General features: G+C 44.4%; 1 protein-coding gene across 2 annotated transcripts in view; it reads right to left on the reverse strand.

Annotated features, from left to right (window-relative positions):
* The window catches only part of PIWIL1 (piwi like RNA-mediated gene silencing 1), a 46,730-nt gene extending 32,267 nt beyond the window's left edge, over nucleotides 1-14,463 (reverse strand). Inside the window, exons 1-7 of one of the 2 annotated variants that reach the window (XM_073312371.1) lie at nucleotides 14,392-14,463; nucleotides 13,969-14,003; nucleotides 13,406-13,494; nucleotides 7,076-7,081; nucleotides 4,916-5,041; nucleotides 4,369-4,583; nucleotides 368-489 (exon numbers count right to left, since the gene is read on the reverse strand). In XM_073312371.1, coding sequence (XP_073168472.1) covers nucleotides 368-489; nucleotides 4,369-4,583; nucleotides 4,916-5,041; nucleotides 7,076-7,081; nucleotides 13,406-13,494; nucleotides 13,969-14,003; nucleotides 14,392-14,463 — 665 coding nt within the window. Of the gene's footprint in view, nucleotides 1-367; nucleotides 490-4,368; nucleotides 4,584-4,915; nucleotides 5,042-7,075; nucleotides 7,082-13,405; nucleotides 13,527-13,968; nucleotides 14,004-14,382 lie in introns of both variants that reach the window. The other variant, XM_073312372.1, reaches the window with a different exon arrangement.
* Between the last annotated feature and the right edge of the window lie 6,463 nt (nucleotides 14,464-20,926).

Raw genomic sequence — 20,926 nt, forward strand, 5'->3', positions numbered from 1 at the left:
TGCCATCCAGGCCTTTAAGAATAAGCTAATGCCCCCAGCAGAACAGAAATTGTTTGCAGAGCTCCCACCCAGGACTCTGTTAACATCAAAGGCTACTTGTTATTCTTGAATATAGAAGCAACCTATTTCAAAGTGGTACGCCAACAGATATATCTAATCACTTGCCAAACTGTAGCTGTTTATGATTAGTATCCATATTGGATAGCTGACAAGTATTTTCTTTTGGCCACCATAGAGAAGGAAAAAAAAAATGTAATATTTGCCATGAGACTAGCAGTTAAAGCCCCCCCCATTCCCAAAGATTAAACCCAAACTTTTCAATTAGCTTCCTGTAAGAAAGATAAGAATTGTAAAATAAAAAGCTAACCTTCTAAAAATAATGTTGTAAAACTGCAAGCATGTAGGTGAAGTAGGTGGTAGCTCATTGGTCAAGGTGATAGTAATCTTGACATTCTCTCCATTTCGGGTCTGACTGAACACTTCAGTAAGCTAAGAAAGGGAGTATATACTCAAGTTGAGTTATGCAAACATAAGCTATGACTAAATTTTTCAAAGCAGTCTAGAAAATGTAGCCTTATATGCCATTAATTTTTATGCTTAAACCCCCTAGGACTGCTTTGTAAGTCTCGGCCTAGTAATATTATGGTCAGACTAACCCTAAATCCTCACAGTAAAGCTAGAAGTAATCAGTCTGCCATGAGTACACCTTGATGGGTCAGAACACCCTTCCTGTTTTGCTTCCTTCCACCTGATTCTACACTTCCCCATCCATCTTGCTCCAGACTTAGAGCAGGATTTAACCTACAGCCTCCTTTTAGTGAGGAGAAGAAACACTTCTGTACAGTAACTGTGGTACTTGAGATGTATTGTGCACATACATATTTCACTTTTGATGTGTGTGCATTCAAGCCAGTACTGTTGGAGGTGCATATCCTCATTCCTTGAATTAAGGATATAACATACAGACTTCAACCTGCTTTGCAAACACTGCAGGTATAGACTGGCATTCAGCGTCACATATGTACAGGATGTCACATGTAATCAAGCAACCCACGTTCTGACTGTTGACAAATGAGACTGGAGACTAGCATACAGGGAGAAGAGGGAATAAAATCTCTCCTGAGGAAAATAAGTGGTTGCAGTTATCAAGTTGTGAAAAGCACTGATGAATTCAATTCTCTGCCCAAGTATCAATATGGATTTGTCCCTTTTTATTTTCTGATCCAAGTGATTGAAAAGACACCGGATCTGACAAGTATTCCCTGTGAATTGCTGGCAGAAGCAGCCACAGATTAACCAAAAAGAAAAGGAGTACTTGTGGCACCTTAGAGACTAACAGTCTCTAAGGTGCCACAAGTACTCCTTTTCTTTTTGCAAATACAGATTAACATGGCTGTTACTCTGAAACAGATTAACCAGTCGCCCAGATAAGGGAATTCCTGGATGCTCACACTCCTTAGATAAGCTGCTAGTACTGCCACACACTTAATGAAAACCTGAGGTGCTAATAGCAGCTCAAACAGTAAATGTGTATATAGGTAATTATATTTCCCCACACACACACACACACACACACTATAAATATAAGGAATTTTCTGTGGCAGGGTAGAATGGCCACATGAAAATAAGTGTCCTGCAGATTGACAGCAGTGTACCTGTCATTCAGGTTGAGGGAAGGAACACCAGGGACACCATCCCAAACTTTTTTTTATTAAGATGTTCAGGTCTGTCAGATGTAGGATGGGCCTTAACCCCTTTTTATTTTTGAAGTCACAAGAATAAAACACTTGTCCCCTGGTGTTGTGGAAGGGTGGCACCTTGGTAGCACCAAGACTGAAGAGCCTGCACTTCTTGAAACAATGCAATCTGGTGAAGTTCCTGAATAGAAACGGTGAAGGGCGGAGACTGAAATTGTGTGGTATATCCCAATTCCACATCTAGAATCCAGTGATTTCAGGTGATGGTATTTCAGACATTGCAGAAATGGGTTTTAAACAACTGAAACTCTGTTCCTGAGGAGGCAGTCAAATCTACTGTTTAAGAGACTGCTGCGGGTGAGAGACTGTTGAGGCAGGAACAGGTAACTACCTCCGACTTGGGAATTTATGCCTTTTCCTTCCTTGCCTGTTCAGGCTGCCTTGGTGCATAAGAGATTGATTGGGGGTGTATGTACTTCCATTCAAAAGGAAGCAGTATAGGCATCAACTTTACTACCAAATACATTAGGGTTGCACAAGAGTCCTTAAGAGTGTGCAAGGCCTTGTCTGTCTTACTACAAATAATGTTGTCTCCCTCAAGGTGAAGGTTCTCAGTAACTGTCTCCACTTCCTTAGGGATACCAAAGGTGTTCACCACAATGATCTTCTCGTTACAACGGCTGTGACCACAGATCAAGCTGCTTTCTCTGGTCCATCGAGAGCTGACTGAAGAGATGTTCTGGAGACAAGCTAGCCCTTGGCCACAACAGACTTGAGTTCTTCAATTAGCTCCTCAGAGTTTCAGTGAATAGCGAGAGCACCCCACTTAATAAAATCGTATTTTACAACAATCTTCACATACAAACTCACTGTCATGTAAATTTCTCCCAAGCAAGCCCAGTTTTTTCCCCTTCATCCTTGGGAGTAGATTTTTGCTCACCCTGCTTTGTCCACTACTGGATGCCATTATTACCAGAGACCCCAGCATCGGAAAAGAATTGTTTGAATTCTTGTGCCAGAACCAGATAGCAATGGTCAGCCTTATTCAGGGTGGGTGCTATAGAGGCAAGAGTTTGCCATAGCATGTTGATGGGATCTTACAGCCCTTTATATATAGGGTGCCTCACTTGGCCAGGGACAGCAGAGTGTAAGGAGTCCAAGACTCTATACCGCTTTCCTGAATGTCCTCCAGAGATAGCTCTAATGCTGTAGCTGCTCTCCTCATCAATTCTTGGAATGCTTTGTAGTCCACAGATAGGGATGGACTAGAATCAGCCCAACTACCTCAGCCGCTGAGGATGATGATAAATGCAGCTGCATCTTGTGCTGGTCATCTTCTAGCTCCTCCTCAGGCTGTACCTTGGAAACTGGAGGCTGTGAGGCATTGCTGAGGTTGTTCTGGAGGGACCGTAAAATGTCCCAGGGTGCCCAATAACACCAAGGTAGGTTGGTCGGCCTACGTCACTGGAGGTCAGCAGGGTGGACTCCCTGGAATGAGATCTATGCCCAGAGTGTTAGAACTCCACCCTGGAATCCCATCCAGGAATTATGGGAGATGAGTGTCTTTTGCCCAAGTATGGTAATGGAGATTCCTCCCTGCTCCTGGCTGACTCAGAAGATGAAAATGAATAATCTTCTGGTGAAAGCAGGGTGGTACCAGATAGAGTAGCTAGAGGAATAACCTCAGAAGATTTCTCCCATACTGGGTGGCTCATGCACCAAAGTCTGTACCAGAACTCCTGACTACCACCCACCAAGCTGAGAAAAAAAAGCAACTGAGAGTCAGGGTGTCATCAAGTCCTTAGCTGTCCTACCTGCCTGTGGCATCAACAGTACTGAGAGAAATCATCAATAATGACAGGGACAGTAACAAACAAGTAATTAAAGGCATAGTCAGTACCAGTTCTTCAGTGCCAGTAAAAGCGGAGATTATTCTCTCTGCCAGACTAGACAAAACTGAAATATTGGCATCATCATGGCTGTACTGAGCCAAGAGGTGGCAGTACCCAGATGGCTTAGAAGAAGGTGGCTTGGTGCGGAGTGTAGATAAGTTTTTTGCTTATTACCAGAAGCCCAGGCTTGTAGGCTGGACAGACACCAGAACAGACAGTCAGTCAGTCTTAAGACTTCAAGATGCTCTTTTTGTTCAGTACCTTCAAACTTCTAAAGGCACTAGAGGTCAGAAGAGGAGTTTTGATTCAACTCCATTATCTCCGTGCAGAAATATAGGATTATTTGGGCCTGAAGAATTTGGGTGTGGGCTAGTATGATTTGAGTTTCATTAGCCCATCAAGTTCCCATACTTCAAGTCAAATAATTAACTCTTGGAAACTCAACCTAATTAAAAGCTACATATTTTATAGCAATCCTACTCATACTTCATTGAGTTTCACCCCAAAAAGACAGGTTTCAGAGTAGCAGCCGTGTTAGTCTGTATCCACAAAAAGAAAAGGAGTACTTGTGGCACCTTAGAGACTAACCAATTTATCTGAGCATAAGCTTTTGTGAGCTACAGATGAAGTGAACTGTAGCTCACAAAAGCTTATGCTCAAATAAATTGGTTAGTCTCTAAGGTGCCACAAGTACTCCTTTTCTTTTTACCCCAAACAGAATGAAAGTACTATACAAGAATAAAACTCAAATAGAATGTAGCACCATGTCATACACACACCTTATTTTCTAGTTTTTTTGGTAAGAATAATATTGTTCCATCAAATGCATGTGTCCTCCCAATTAGTTCTTCATGCTGAAAGAGTAAAGCTGAGCGAAGACGCCGAGCTTCCATTTGAGGTTTATAGTCAATATGGTATTGATATAAAGCCCACTGTGGACGAGACGTCAACCGAAAATGGTTTGTACTTAATCTTATTGTGGTACCTGAAGTACCTAAAATGACAAAAATAGCTAGTTATAAAATTAAGTTTTTCCAATTTACATTTCAACAACTTTTAAATAATGAACCACCCACCCCAAAATTTAATTGTTAAACTTTTTTTAAACCCTTTGGAGCAACGCCAGTTTTTTCTACTACTTCTCCCCCATCTTTTACGGCATTCCTAATACAATGAAGTCCTGGTCCCTGATTTGGCCTTCTAGGTGCTACTGAAATATAAATAATCCTAGTTTAACAACTGTTGAGACAAAGCCAATGGAAAATAGTACACTATATTTCTATGAGCATATTTTACATTTGAAATCACAATATAATTTTAACTTGCCTGTTTTTGACTCTTTAACGTGTTCTATGGCTTGCCGAGTATTTACCCCGAGGTCATAGAAATCTCGGCGACGTCCACCCCTATCTGCTAATGACAGTTCCTGAAAACCAACTGAAATATCATGTCCTGGAATTTTGGGGAGAGGGGAAATTAATAAATTAATATAAATCATGATAAAATTAACCAAACCACTACAATGTGAAATACAAACAACAGAATGCTGAGGATGCTAAGAACTGAACCCTTGAACAGAAGAAGCCAGAGCAGTTGCCATAGCACAATCAATCTGAAGAAGCCTCAAGGTTGCTTCAACTCTCAGAACAACATCATTATAAAAATATCTGTAGGTATTTGAAATGTATTTTACAACTCTAAAAGTGCTGTAGGCTAAGGATTAGACTGAGACAGTTGTTACACTGAGTTCAATTCGCAATGACGAGAGCTGGATATACTTTAAAACTAATTTTCACCACATTCCTTATTCTAATTTGGGATTTAGTACTATTCGTTAAAACTTAATTTCAATTATGAAATATGCCAAATTTCGACCTAGGTTCTCAGATATTTTTCCTGTAATCTATTGCATTTCAACAAAATTTTTAAGGGAAAAAAAATTACTTGTAACTTGAGTTTTCAAATGATGTTGTCTGCACTCATACTAGACACTCAAAACTCCTTTGGAGAAATATGGCAACATGGATTGAAATTGCTCTATTATTTTCCCAAGATTTAAGACTTACTAGTCATTCTATTACAGGTGTCTGGGGCCCCGTGAACGGAGGCAGATCCATTCTACTATTATTAAGAACTGTTCTCTCTTGTGTGTAATTGCCTGAAGGCTCATGGTTCTGTGATTAGATTGGCTGTCCTTCCAGGTCCATATGCAGTATCTACATGGAGCCAATGTGTTGTCACTTTCTTTCTATATGCAGCAAAACAAACCCACTTTGTGTAGTACTAGTATGCCTTAAGATCTCCTGGGAATGAGCCTATATCTGGAACCTAAAGAGCATGAACCTCTTTGAGCAGGGATATCAAAGTGGCAACATCAAACTATTTGGGGGGCATATATAGAGATTAAATGCTCGAATTCTTCTCAGTGTTAAGAGTGTTAACTCTTAATTCAGTGACACTTTAAAAGAATTTCAATCTAATTTGTGTAGTTATTACAACTATAGTTGCATGTGCAAGCTGTCAAAGAGAAGAAACTGTAGTAGTTCTAGAAGTGTGTTGCATCATTTCTACCTTCCACAACCAAGCAACGCTGAAAGCAAGCCATATGGTAACTAGTGCATTTAAAAACATAATAGCCACATACTACCTTCTTGTGTAAGCCTCCCAACTGTTTCTATCAGATCTGTCAATCAAGGATTGAGATGGAGTACAGTATCAAGTGCCAGTCCTCTTCGGAGTAAATTTTTTGCCGATCTTAAAGGGTAACTTAAAGAGGGCCAAATGGTGGGGTGTTTTAACTGACTGTTTTGGCACCACAATTTGGCTCCAATAGGAAGCAAGAGTTCAACCAAGAGGGGCACCTCATTCCAATCCTTGCTGTGATTGACATGCTTGCAGCTACAGAGACAACACAGGCAACCCAGAGCCTCTTCGGAGGCTGTGGCCCTCAGCTACAATCTGTTTTGCTTCCGTCTTTGCATGACTTATAAAACATTCCAGGAGAGAGACAAACTGTCCCTTATTAATATAGGGACAAATGTTTGTCAACATCATGATTTTTGTGATAAAAATGTGATTGGATTTTCCAAGTATGGTCTTTTTCATTCCAACCAGCCTATTACTGAATAAGCTAGTGCAAAGGGAACATGCTGTCATATTTTTTAAAAATACCAATTTGGATCTATGCATATCCAGCCAAGTAGAACAGTAATCTGTTTTTAAAGTCGAAACTATGAGTTATGAAACTGTTTTAAGATATTTTAATTAAATTACTATAACACTGCTTTGGATTTAAGATGCGAGTTTTCCATTTCCCCTCCCCCTCCCAACACACAGTATGTGATAAACAACCAGCCTTAGTCAGAAAAGTCATCTCACCAGTACTGTTAGATACAGGACAAATTTAAGCTGTAATGCTGCTAACAAGCATAACTTCCTTCCTAATTAGTAAAGAGTTTCTTGCAGGCCTCTAAAGAATACTTAAACCTAATCCTAAAGCAGTGGCTCTCAACTTTTCCAGATTACTATACCATTTCAGGAGTCTGATTTGTCTTGCGTACCCCAAGTCTCACCTCACTTAAAAACTACTTGCTTACAAAATCAGACCTAAAAATACAAAAGTGACACAGCACACTATTACTGAAAAATTGCTTACTTTCTCATTTTTACCATACAATTATAAAATAAATCAATTGGAATATAAATAGTGTACTACATATCAGTGTGTATTGTATAAAGCAGTATGTAAAAGTCATATGAAATTTTAGTTTGAACTGACATTGCTAGTGCTTTTTATGTAGCCTGTTGCTAAACTAGCCAAATACCTAGGTGAGTTGATGTACCCCCTGGAAGACCTCTGTATACCCCCAGAGGTACCGAACCCCTACTTGAGAACCACTGGCCTAAAGAATCCAGATAAGCCTACCTATTGTTGGACGAGAAAAATAAATGCAGGAAAACACCTGAGATCACAAGATGATTGAATCAGGCCTTCATTAATGGAAAGGGCCACATACTTCTCTAGATCCTGCTACAGGCTGGGGACTGACTGGCTAAGCAGCAGTTCTGCATAAAAGGACCTGGGGATTAAAATGGACAAGAAGCTGGATGAGAGTCAGCAGCGTGCCCTCACTGCCAAGAGGGTCGACAGCACATTGAGCTGCGTTAGTAGGAGCACTGCCAGCAGATCAAGGGAAGTGATCATTCCCCTCTATTCGGCACTGGTGAGGCCACACCTGGAGTACTGTATCCAGTTTTGGTCCCCCCACTACAAAAGGGATGTGGACAAATTGGAGAGAGTCCAGCGGAGGGCAACAAAAATGATTAGGGGGCTGGGGCACATGACTTACGAGGAGAGGCTGAGGGAACTGGGATTATTTAGTCTGCAGACGAGAAGAGCAAGTGGGAATTTGATAGCAGCCTCCAACTACTTGAAGGGGAGTTCCAAAGAGGATGGAGACAGGCTGTTCTCAGTGGTGGCAGATGACAGAACAAGAAGCAATGGTCTCAAAACGCAGTGGGGGAGGTCTAGGTTGGATATTAGGAAAAACTATTTCACTAGGAGGGTGGTGAAGCACTGGAATGGGTTACCTAGGGAGGTGGTTGAATCTCCATCCTTAGAGGTTTTTAAGGCCCAGCTTGACAAAGCCTTGGCTGGGATGATTTAGTTGGTGTTGGTCCTGCTCTGAGCAGGGGATTGGACTAGATGACATCCTGAGGTCTCTTCCAACCCTAATATTCTGTAAAATAGGCAGAGGGATTAGATCATAAAGAGCTCATTATCCACATATTTAAAAATACACCCCAAGCAGTCTTGCTTCCAAGAAGTTATGAGGGACAGATATTGAAGTGATTTCCACTTGTCTATCAGATGAGGAAAAGGGGGCAGTTTCTGCTTCCACCGGCATGCTCTTTTTCATAACCCTTCTTCAAAAGCATTCATCAAATCATCTTTCAAATGTATCCAAGTAAAGAAAACGCTCCCATTGAAGATAAGGTGGCCTGTTGGTGATGAGAATTTGAAAAGTCTCCTTACATATCTGACACTTCCTCTAACCATACTGCCCACTAATGCCAGACTCCCAAGGATTCATAAGAATAAGAAGGATGTTGGGAGCATGGGCATATTTAGGCTGAATAAGAAGTCAGCTGTGAATTTTAAGAATCTATTCTGACAAGGTTTAACAGCATGTTCTTTAATAGAACTGTGCATGTGTAAGAAATTGTAGAGTAATCATGTTTACTGTTTGCGCGGCTATAACAAAGATGCAGAACAATCATGTTGATGAGGAAAATAAAAGTAGCCACGCAGCTAGAAGAAACTGGTTTGAACTAACGACTCACGGGGAGGAGAATTAGCATGGAAATGAGAGACCAATACATAATAAGAAAAGAACCAAAAATTATAAATAACCTATGGTAAGCTGAATTGGCCAACACAGGAAGTGACCGTGATGAGATCATCCTGAGTTTCCCACTGTTACTGAATGTTTTGCCATACAGATTTGTTAGGCCAATATGCTGAATAAGTGAATCTCAGTCCAACAGTGGACCTACAGAAGAATTAAGGTACTAGACAGGCTTGAGGGAGAAGTTCTGCACTGAAGGGGAATCAATTTCTCCAGTACCAGGAGATATCTTAAAACCTCCAAAACATGAATTACTGATGGAGAAAAAGAGGAAAATGAAACAATTTGGATACAATCCAAAGACTTGATTGCAAAGAACAGAGAGACATTGTCTACGGCCTCTCTCAACACAGACTTCACTAGATCCAAGTTACTTAAGCTTTTTAGATCTCTTGAAAGAACTGTTCAAATCCACAAGGGGGTCTGTGTATGGCGCCAATACTCACTTTCCAGGTGATTATGAACTTGCAGCACTGTAAACACATGCATCTCAGGAGCCGAGAACAGCACAGGACACTCTTAGAGACCATCAGGGCAGAGATGGTCTTTTCTTTGTACAGCACCCACCACAATGGGACCCCATTGGGGCCCTTGGCTACTATCCTAATGTAAGTATTTACTAAGACAGTCAATTAATGGCAGTTAACGCATGCGATTAACTCAAAACAAATTATCACTTTATTTTTAACAAGTTTTAATTGCACACCTCTGGAGACAGAACTCGGCAGCAACTGGGTGGGGAGGGAAGCACCAAGTACAGCAGCGAGCAGGAGGCAGCGGGGATATGAGACTCCATAATATCCAGACCAGAAGGGCAGATTACTGAAATGCCTCCCAATTCATCTGAGCTGGTCTCGCACCCCATCCCCTGTTGATTTGTTTTACAGATGGGGAGGCATAAGGGTAATCACCAGCAGCCACAAGGATGCAAAGCAGGGAAAGGGTGTTTTGGAGCTACTGCCTCAGGACCCCACCCCCTGAATGACTCCATCAGTTCCCCCTCCCCCACTGCACTAATTGATCATGACCATATGCCACAGTCTGTGGGCAATTTGGGAGAGCTGGTTAAAAACCTGCTGGGGGAGAGAGGAGGCCAGGCCCCCCCTCGAACCATCCCCTCCCCGCTAGGCAGGTCCAGCCTTAGGAATGGGTAAGGGGGCCACCACCCAGGGTGTTACGCTCATGGGGGGCCACTGCATGCCTCTAGGGCAGGGGTGCCCCTTCCCCTGCTGTCTTGCTCCTTCCTCCCCCCCCACTCATGGAGCCACCCCGACCAAGCTGCTCCAGACAGATTAAAACTGCGATTAATTGTGACTTTTTTAAAATCTTGTGATTAATCATGATTAATTTTTTTAATTGTTTGACAGCCCTAGTATTTACTAATAATTCAGGATAGAAAAAATGGAACAGGTAAAACAAGTTACGTAAATATATTCCATTTCCTAATCTCAAGAAATTCCAGTCTGCTTGTTTAACATCAATCCTCAACCGGCAAAACCAATGAAAACCATGTGCTCTGAAAAACAGCTTCTTATACAGAGCTTTCAATCTGCACCATTTGCCAAAAAAGCGAAGGGATACACTCAGGACTATTAATTCTATTACAGCAAGGACAACTAGAGCCTGGCTGTAGAATAAGCAGAACCCAATGGCAGGATGGATTTGATTTAAAATCATGGTTTAAATCACTAGTCAGGAAGACTATTTAATCATGGTTTTCTACATAAAAGTGCATTCTTGTTGGTTGTTACAACCTTAATATATATTCTTCACAACTCAGAGATAGATGTAAGTTTCATTTTTAGAAAGTACACACACTATACATTTTAAACAGTGATTTATTTTGAAAACTTTTCAGATTAGTTTTACAGCTATATCAGAAAACGAATGATTGGTTGGTTGGTTATTTCATTTACCAAAGGTAATTTAAACAGACAGTTCACCTCCCAATGACTTCAGAAATATCTCCAATTCAACAGGTTAACCATTAATATTTGGAGGTTTTTCTTGCCATGCTGTATTAGGAGAACATCACTAGACAGACATTTAAATTGTTTTATTTAACTAAAAACAAACAACATTACATATTTTGCATTTTTATCTTCAACAGCAAACATACACTTGTTTTGTTAAAATATTACATGTCCTTCACTTCTCACATGTATCTCCAGACTTCTTCTCCTTGTCCAGATCTAGTCCGCCCCCAACAATCTTCTATTCACTGAACTTTTTGAAACTTTTCTCTTTTAGAGAGAGATAAGGGATTGACTCTGTGTCCACAAATTTGCAGAGGGACAATAGAGTTGAGATCTATTATTTCTCACTTCTATATATTTATTTTAAAACATTTTTGCTGTTAACAAGCATGTTACCTCTGGAGACACAAACCCCCAGTTTGAGAATTGCAAAACTAAGCATTTCTGATGGTATGTTCTAGACGAGGGGTCAGCAACCTATGGCATGCGTGCCAAAGATGGCATGCGAGCCAATTTTTAATTGCACGCTGCTCCCTGCCAAGTCCCAGCCACGGGCCCTGCTCAGCCCATTGCTGAACCCAGGCCGGGACCCCAATAGGCAGCAGCATGCCGTTAAAAATCCTGCCCGCCCTGGTCCGCTCTTCTCTGCGCCCCCTGCCGGCTGCTGCTGCAGGGCAGGCAAGCTTCCCCCCTCCCCTGCCTCTTCCCCCAGCGTGCTGCATTCCTGCCCCTCCTCCTCTCCCTCCCTGCCACCAATAAGCTGATGGCCCTTGAGTGGGAGGGGGAGAAGCAGAGCAGCAGCGCACTCGCTGCTCCGGGGAGGAGGCGGAGACGAGGTGGCGACAGGGCCTTGGGGAAAGGGGGGTGGAATTAGGATATATCCCCTCCAGCCCCCTGTCGTGAGCCACTCTGGGCAGGGAGCTGGGAGCACCCCCACGACCCCAACCCACACCCCCAGCCGCCTGCCCTGAGCTCTGCACCCCCACACACACACCAGCCCCCTGCCCTGCACCCCCCCACGACCACAGCCCTGACTCCAGTACCCCCCCACACATACCCCCAGCCCTCTGCCCTGACTCCTGCACCCCCACACATACCCAGCCCCCTCACACCTCATGTCCTGACTCTTGCACCCCTTACATTCGCACCCCCACCCTGAGCACCAAATGGGAGCTCCTGCACCCCACACACCAAATGGGAGCTGCCCAGGTAAGCACTCCACACCCAAACCCCAACCCTTAGCCCCCTCCCTTATTCTAGCTCCTGGCCAGACTGTACACCCCAACCCCCAGCCTGCTCCTTCACCCCCAACCCTGTGCTCAGTGCACTCCCACCCTCAGCTCAGTGCAGAGAGAGAGAGGAAGAAAATGGGCTAGAACCAGGGAGAAGGTAGGTACCCAGTCTATGTGTGCAGGACCAGGATCCCAGACCGGCAGCGGGCTGAACAGGGCCGGCAGCCGGAACCCTGGCTGGCAGAGGCCGGCAGACTGAACCCCAGAGCGGCAGTGGGCTGAGCCGCTCAGCCCACTGCCAGTCTGGGGTCCCAGCCACCAGCCCCGCTCAGCCCACTGCTAGTCTGGGGTTCTGGCTGCCAGCCCCTTGCCAGCCAGGGTCCCGGCCGCAGGCCCCGCTCAGCCTGCCGGTGGCATAAGATCAGCAGTTTAATTTAATTTTAAATGAAAACTCTTAAACATTTTGAAAACCTTGTTTACTTTACATACGACAACAGTTTAGTTATATAATATATAGACTTATAGAAAGAGACCTTCTAAAAAACATTAAAATGTATTACTGGCACGCGAAACCTTAAAGTGAATAAATGAAGACTCGGCACACCACTTCTGAAAGGTTGCCGACCCCTGTTCTAGACTGAGCACTGAGTCCCATTGGATAGATAGAAAGATTAACCTAAATAATCTATAAAGAAGACTTTGGAACCCCATAAGATTCAGTCCCTAATCCATGAACTACTGGAACTCATTTACAAAACTTTTCTTAAGTATTACATGAATATATTGTCTCATATTATAGAATTAGAATTTATAATCCCTATTCCATGATGAAATATCTTTGAGCTATAATGTATCTTTAGATAGGTTGTTTTCCCAAAAAAGCATTTTATCAAAAAAAACCTATTTAAATTTAAAAAAAAATATTTTTTTTAAATTATTGATTTTTATCCACCCTGCCCAATGGTAAGCTTTGCTTTATTTATTTAGCTCCATCAAAGTTCAGGCAGTTTGAGGAATAACGTGCCATTATGAGACCACATCAGAAAAAAAGTCAGTATTTCAGATTTAACTAGTTTTCGAAGGGAAAAAAATCAGAAATGCCATCTTCAATATATACTTAATTATCTTAGTTAAATCATTAAGACTTCTAAATACTTGTTCCATAGACAATAAGCATCACTTCCCCGTCCCCCATCTTACCTTGTGGAACGTTAGGAGCTCCTCTTTGTCGTCCACGGCCAATAAATTCTCCCTCTGATGGCGGATGTTGGGGTTGAGGTTGCAAAGGTCTAGGTTGCACATAGCTAGGTGGCTGCTGACCCTGCAAAGTCCACTACACTTAGGAACAGCACTCACTGATATCACCAAAAAAACCTGTACTATCAAATGAAGTCACTGGAGGGTGTACTGCATAGCCAAGTTCCTATGACAGTTATTTAATATAGGGGGAAAATGAACTGCCTATAGGTTAGGCTAATATTTAATACAGAGTGACATAAGTTGCCAAAAAGTTATTCAGTAAAGTTACTCATTCAGTTTGGAAGCCAGCAGTACTGAAACGCACCCTCCCCGCCTTAAAACAGTGTGATTATTCTGCATGTAGCAGTGCTGAATCTATCACTGGTTAATTGAAGCTGGCTTAAAGCTGCTCTCCACCACATCCTCTATATTTAAAAAAAGCTCCTGTAATTATTGCAATCTGAGGAACATGAAATACAACTCCTCGTCCCACAAGATACTACAGAAAATACCACAAAAACTACAGAAAAAAAGGCAGCTGACTTTGCAGAGAGGAAGCCTGTTACACCTAACACATTTTAGAACGCATATATATTTTAGTGCAACTCAGGAAGCAACATCTTTTGTGTTCCATATATTGCTGAATACAGCACTCAATCTCAGGCATCTGAGGGAGCCTGTGTGTTCTTATGGAAAGTAATTCCTATCTATGAAGGCACAATGGCCATTAGCAAGTCATTGACACCTACACCCACAAAGCTTTAGAGGAATATACCAGCTTTACTGTGGCAGTGCATTTGTTTATCAGTCATGTGAGGCAAAAAGGTTTGATTTGAAATGAAGCCCTTGATACATATACAACTACATGGGAAGCAGACAACTCTGAATTTTAATCTTTCAAAATGTAGATGTGCTGGATCTGAAAAATGAACACTCACAAAAGCTGCTCCTACAGGAGGTACAGCAATTTGCAGGCCACGAGCTCTTCCTCTCGCTCTAGCTCTAGCTCTTCCAGTCATTTTCTTTTCTAAGAGAAACCAGCTACAAGTTACATGACACAATCCTAGTGAAAAAAACTGACAGTATAATTTTTAGCAGAGGTTTTTTTGTTTTGTGGTCTCTTGTTCAGTATAAGAGAAAGATTAATCTAGCTATATTAGCCCAGCCATAGTGTTCTAGAGCCCAGTTTACACTAATTTTTTTGGTTAAGATTTCTGCTGCTGCCAGCAAGGGGATCACTACTTAAGGTGACAGTAGCTGCCAGAATTCTCAGTAGTGGGCTGTACAGCTGTGCTCTGATACAATCCTACAAACATTTAAACACATGTAACTTTAGCAACATGACGCAACTGAAATCACTACAACTAAGTCTAATTAAGTGTCTGAACATTAGGCACCCAGGGCTTCAAATAGTGACAGTCATCCAGTCCCCTGTAGCAATGATTTTTTTTTTTTTTTGGGCCACAAAAAGTTATGGTTTAGGCAACCGTGATGACAGCTTCTGCAAACTACTCCCATACATAATAAAAAAAACTGTTAGAGAATATTTTAAAACTGTGCCAAAAAGTTAAACAAAGCACTTCTGAGCAAAACTGAAATTGGCAAGGTTGAGTAAGGAATATAGTGGACATTGCACAGAATTTTGACTGGTTTCTCAAACAGGTCCAACTTCTCCCAAGAGTGACCTACCGCTAAGTCCCCTCCCCCCAGCCTCTCCTTCCCCAGCCGTAGCAGCCCCCTCCCCACCCACAGTACCGCCCCTACTCAGCCCTGGGGGTTCTCCCTCCCCTCACGCACAGCGTAAGTGACCCGCTCTTCCCTACCCCGGCTCCTCCCTGTTTGCTCTCCCCCCCACACCGTGCCCTCCCCCACGCTTGCTAGCACTGCCAGACCCCTTCCCTACAACCTCTCCCTTACCCCTCTGCGCAGGTCTAGGCCGCTCCCCTTCACCCAGCTCAGGCAACCACCCGCCTCCATTTCCCCGGGACTAGGTACGTCAGCCCCGACCCAGGCAGGGGACCCATTGGCATCTGATTGCAGGCGGCGGGTAACCCCCAATGCCGGGCTGCTCCTGGCTCGGTACCAGCGGGAGAATGGCTGTTAGTACCTGCCCGCTCCTTCTCGCGCGGCCACACTACAAAGCAGGCACCGGCCTTCCCAACGGTTATCACGGCCTCGTCACTGGGGCGAGCAACGTGAGGCTCACTCCGCCGGCTGCGCCGCCTCCTCCTGCCGCTTCCTTAAGGACAGCTGAATCCGCCTCCGCCGCTTCTACGCATTAGGCGAGGGGTTTCCCGGTACCCGTCGCGCTCATCTCCTCTCTTGGCGGTGCAGAGACTGGGGATTCATTTTCCGAGCGAATGTGCACAGCACGTGGAGAAGGTGAAGCGACCCGGCTTCGTGCAGGGAGAGCGGCGCGTGGCTGCAAGCAAGAACGCGGCAGGCGGGCTCGCCTCTGATTGGACTGCGACACCGCGAGTGCCCGCCTCCGGAGAGCCGACCGGGACCCCCGCGTTTCCGAAGATTTCCGAATGGGGCTAGCGGGTGCGCCCGAAGAGTTTCCCACCGAAGTGGTAGAGTCGAGGCTGCCGAAGATTTCCGAAGGGGGCTGGCGAGGAAGCGGAGAGTTCCGAGAAGTGCCGAAGGGCTCTGGCCTGCTGGCTTCCCATTGGGCCGGCCAGTGCGCTGGACTTGGGTTCCGCAAGCGGGAACCCACGTGTTGGGTGCAGCTCCCAATGCAGAGTTGTTGTTGTTACTAGTATTTGATCAAATTAATTACTTTGTATTGTTAATTAATGGCCATCCACTAAATTATTAATTAGCACCGTTAATGCTTAATCAAATGGCTAGTGTTACTAATTAACAGTTAACCCTATTATATCAAATAATAATGCCATCCTGGCAGATATTTCTTCTGCCTGGCAATCATTTTGCAGAGTATGTGGGCCAGATTTACCAAAGGCATAAATGAAAACTCCAGTGGAGTTCCAGCCTCTCTTTCACCATTTTCCTAAATTAAAATCAAAGCTTAATACATATACTAGCCCTGTTCTCTATTGCCTTGCCTCGTGTATGGAAAGTGACACCTGAGTATTGGTGATGGCTTAAGAACGGCTATATGGGCTCAGACCAATGGTTAATCTAGCCCAGTATCCTGTCTTTTGACAGTGGCCAATGCCAGGTGCTTCAGAGGGAATGAACAGTATAAGTAATCAAGTGATCATTCCCTGTCGCCCATTCCCAGCTTCTGGCAAACAGAGGTTAGGGACACTTCAGAACATGGTTTTGCATCCCTGTCTATTAAACGTGTAAATGAACATAACATGAAAGCATGTGACTGGGCAGTTCTTTGGACTTTTTAAATACAGTTTTAATCTCAGTGAGCAATGCAGCAAAACATTTGCTGAAATCAGAGGGTAAAACTCTGAGGGCACATCTTTCAAAAGAAAATGACAAATAATTTGGGTTATTTTCCTCCCTAAAGTTTCATTTTACAGATGGCATGGCTTCATAAACGGTTTGGTTTCTATGCTACTAAAACCACTTACAGGGACAATAAAATACTATGACAGAAGAGACAAGTAAAATATTAGAGTAATGGTTTAGGGATGTACGTATATGTGTGTGAGAGAGAGGAGAGTTTGTGGGTTAAAAGGGTGTCCCTGCCATCTGTATTTTGGAAAATAAACATTGTATAATTCTGCCAGAAGGTGGAGCAATGAAACAAGAAATAAACACTTGTGGGGCCACTTCAGTGAAAGAACTGCTCCTCAGATCTGATAATTAACATTAAGATCTACAAAAATGCTCCTGAAACTAGGATTATATTCTACACTGAGTAAGGTAGATTCCAGAGTGAAGCAGCTTCTAGTCAAGAAGCTAGAATAGCTTCCTGGGGAATCCCTCCTGAGCTCCTCTGAACCCCTTACAACTCTCAATTAAGGGACATGCAGGGCATGGCAGGGAGAGTGGCCAGAGAGCTCTGGCTATCAGTGTTCTGGGTGGCCCTGCAGCCCATAGGAGCTGGGCAAGGCTGACAAATTAGAGCATGCTAAGAATTTGGGAGGCACAAACGTGGCTTAGGGGATGTGTACATCAGGAAATTTATAGGCATAATTATACCGGTATAACTCCCTGTGTGGACATTCTTTTTCCAGAATCAGATTGTCCAAAAGAAGAGTTAAACTGATATAATTATGCCAGTAAATTTCACCAGTGAGACAAGTCCTTAGAAACACAGATGAAAGGTGCAGCACAGATTCTGGCTGATTCTGCCTGGACCCAATCTTTAGCCATCTTGCAGAGCTCAGGTAAAAGGAGATAGAGGCATGGCATTTAAGTTCCCTCCCCGGCCTCGGAGCTGCCACAGTCAGGTGGAGGCATCTCTCCCCCAGCCCCACCCCGTAGCTGCTGCGGCCTGGGAGAGGCACCTCTCTCTGGGCCCCAGCCTCAGAGCTGCCGCTGCTGGGGAGAGGCGCCTCTACCCTGGCCCCAGCCTTGGAGGTGCCACGGCCGGGGAGAGGTGCCTCAGCCTCAGCCCTGGAGCAGCTACAGCTGGGTAAAGGTGTCTCTCCCCTGTCCCTGGGCTGCTGCGGCAAGAGAGGGCTGGGGGAGTCCTCTCTCCCCATCTCAGACCTGGGGCAGCCTGCACCCCAAAACCCTCCCTCATCCTCAACCCCACCCCAGAGCCCACACCCCCAGCCAGAGCCCTCACCCCCCTGCACCCCAACCCTCTGCCCCAGCCGTGAGCCCCCTCCCACATTCCAAACCCCTTGGTCCCACCCCCGCCACACATCACCTACATATTGTATGTACTCCTCGTGGCTGGATTTTACTAAAACTAGACAAGCCATTTACAACGCACACTTTGCTTCTCTACAAAAGAAAAAGGACACTAAACTTTCTAAACTACTACATGCTACAAGGGGCCACAGCAATGGTTCCCTCAACCCACCTAGCAATATTGTTAACCTATCCAACTATACTCAGCCCAGCAGAAGCAGCTGTCCTATCTCGGGGCCTCTCCTTCTGCCCCTCCACCCCCACGAACATGATACAGTTCTGTGGTGACCTAGAATCCTATTTTCGACATCTCCGACTCAAGGAATATTTCCAAAATACCTCTGAACAACATACTAATCCACAGAGGCCTCCCTACCAACACTACAAAAAGAAGGATTCTAGGTGGACTCCTCCTGAAGGTCGAAACAGCAGACTGGACTTCTACATAGAGTGCTTCCCCCGACGTGCACGGGCTGAAATTGTGGAAAAGCAGCATCACTTGCCCCATAACCTCAGCCATGCGGAACGCAATGCCATCCACAGCCTCAGAAACAACTCTGACATCATAATCAAAAAGGCTGACAAAGGAGGTGCTGTTGCCATCATGAATAGGTCGGAATATGAACAAGAGGCTGCTCGGCAGCTCTCCAACACCACTTTCCACAAGCCATTACCCTCTGATCCCACTGAGAGTTACCAAAAGCAACTACAGCATTTGCTCAAGAAACTTCCTGAAAAAGCACAAGATGAAATCCGCACTGATACACCCCTGGAACCCCGACCTGGGATATTCTATCTACTACCCAAGATCCATAAACCTGGAAATCCTGGGCGCCCCATCATCTCAGGCATTGGCACCCTGACAGCAGGATTGTCTGGCTATGTAGACTCCCTCCTCAGGCCCTACGCTACCAGCACTCCCAGCTACCTTCGAGACACCACTGACTTCCTGAGGAAACTTCAATCCATCGGTGATCTTCCTGATAACACCATCCTGGCCACTATGGATGTAGAAGCCCTCTACACAAACATTCCACACAAAGATGGACTACAAGCCGTCAAGAACACTATCCCCGATAATGTCACGGCTAACCTGGTAGCTGAACTTTGTGACTTTGTCCTTACCCATAACTATTTTACATTTGGGGACAATGTATACCTTCAGATCAGCGGCACTGCTATGGGTACCCGCATGGCCCCACAGTATGCCAACATTTTTATGGCTGATTTAGAACAACGCTTCCTCAGCTCTCGTCCCCTAAAGCCCCTACTCTACTTGCGCTATATTGATGACATCTTCATCATCTGGACCCATGGAAAAGAAGCACCTTGAGGAATTCCACCATGATTTCAACAACTTCCATCCCACCATCAACCTCAGCCTAGTCCAGTCCACACAAGAGATCCACTTCCTGGACACTACAGTGCTAATAAACAATGGTCACATAAACACCACCCTATACCGGAAACCTACTGACCGCTATTCCTACCTACATGCCTCCAGCTTTCACCCTGACCACACCACACGATCCATCGTCTACAGCCAAGCTCTGCGATACAACCGCATTTGCTCCAACCCCTCAGACAGAGACAAACACCTACAAGATCTCTGTCAAGCTTTCTTACAACTACAATACCCACCTGCAGAAGTGAAGAAACAGATTGATAGAGCCAGAAGAGTTCCCAGAAGTCACCTACTACAGGACAGGCCTAACAAAGAAAATAACAGAACGCCACTAGCCGTCACCTTCAGCCCCCAACTAAAACCCCTCCAACGCATTATTAAGGATCTACAACCTATCCTAAAGGATGACCCAACACTCTCACAAATCTTGGGAGACAGGCCAGTCCTTGCCTACAGACAGCCCCGCAACCTGAAGCAAATACTCACCAACAACCACATACCACACAACAGTACCACTAACCCAGGAACTTATCCTTGCAACAAAGCCCGTTGCCAACTGTGCCCACATATCTATTCAGGGGACACCATCACAGGGCCCAATAACATGAGCCACACTATCAGAGGTTCGTTCACCTGCACATCCACCAATGTGATATATGCCATCATGTGCCAGCAATGCCCCTCTGTCATTTACATTGGTCAAACTGGACAGTCTCTACGTAAAAGAATAAATGGACACAAATCAGATGTCAAGAATTATAACATTCATAAACCAGTCGGAGAACACTTCAATCTCTCTGGTCACGCAATCACAGACATGAAGGTCGCTATCTTAAAACAAAAAAACTTCAAATCCAGACTCCAGCGAGAAACTGCTGAATTGGAATTCATTTGCAAATTAGATACTATTAATTTAGGCTTAAATAGAGACTTGGAGTGGCTAAGTCATTATGCAAGGTAGCCTATTTCCCCTTGGTTTTTCCTACCCCCCCCCCCCCGACGTTCTGGTTACACTTGGATTTAAACTTGGAGAGTGGTCAGTTTGGATGAGCTATTGCCCGCAGGAGAGTGAGTTTGTGTGTGTGTGTGTGTGTGTCCCCGGGAAAAAAAAGCGGGGGGGTGAGAAAGCCTGGATTTGTGCTGGACATGGCCCACCTTGATTACCATGCACATTGTAGGGAGAGTGGTCACTTTGGATGAGCTAGTACCAGCAGGAGAGTGAGTTTGTGTGTGTGGTTTTTGGAGGGGGATGAGGAGGTGAGAGAACCTGGATTTGTGCAGGAAATGGCCCACCT

Source organism: Lepidochelys kempii, chromosome 15 (genome assembly GCF_965140265.1).
Source record: "Lepidochelys kempii isolate rLepKem1 chromosome 15, rLepKem1.hap2, whole genome shotgun sequence".
NCBI classification, from domain to species: domain Eukaryota; kingdom Metazoa; phylum Chordata; order Testudines; family Cheloniidae; genus Lepidochelys; species Lepidochelys kempii.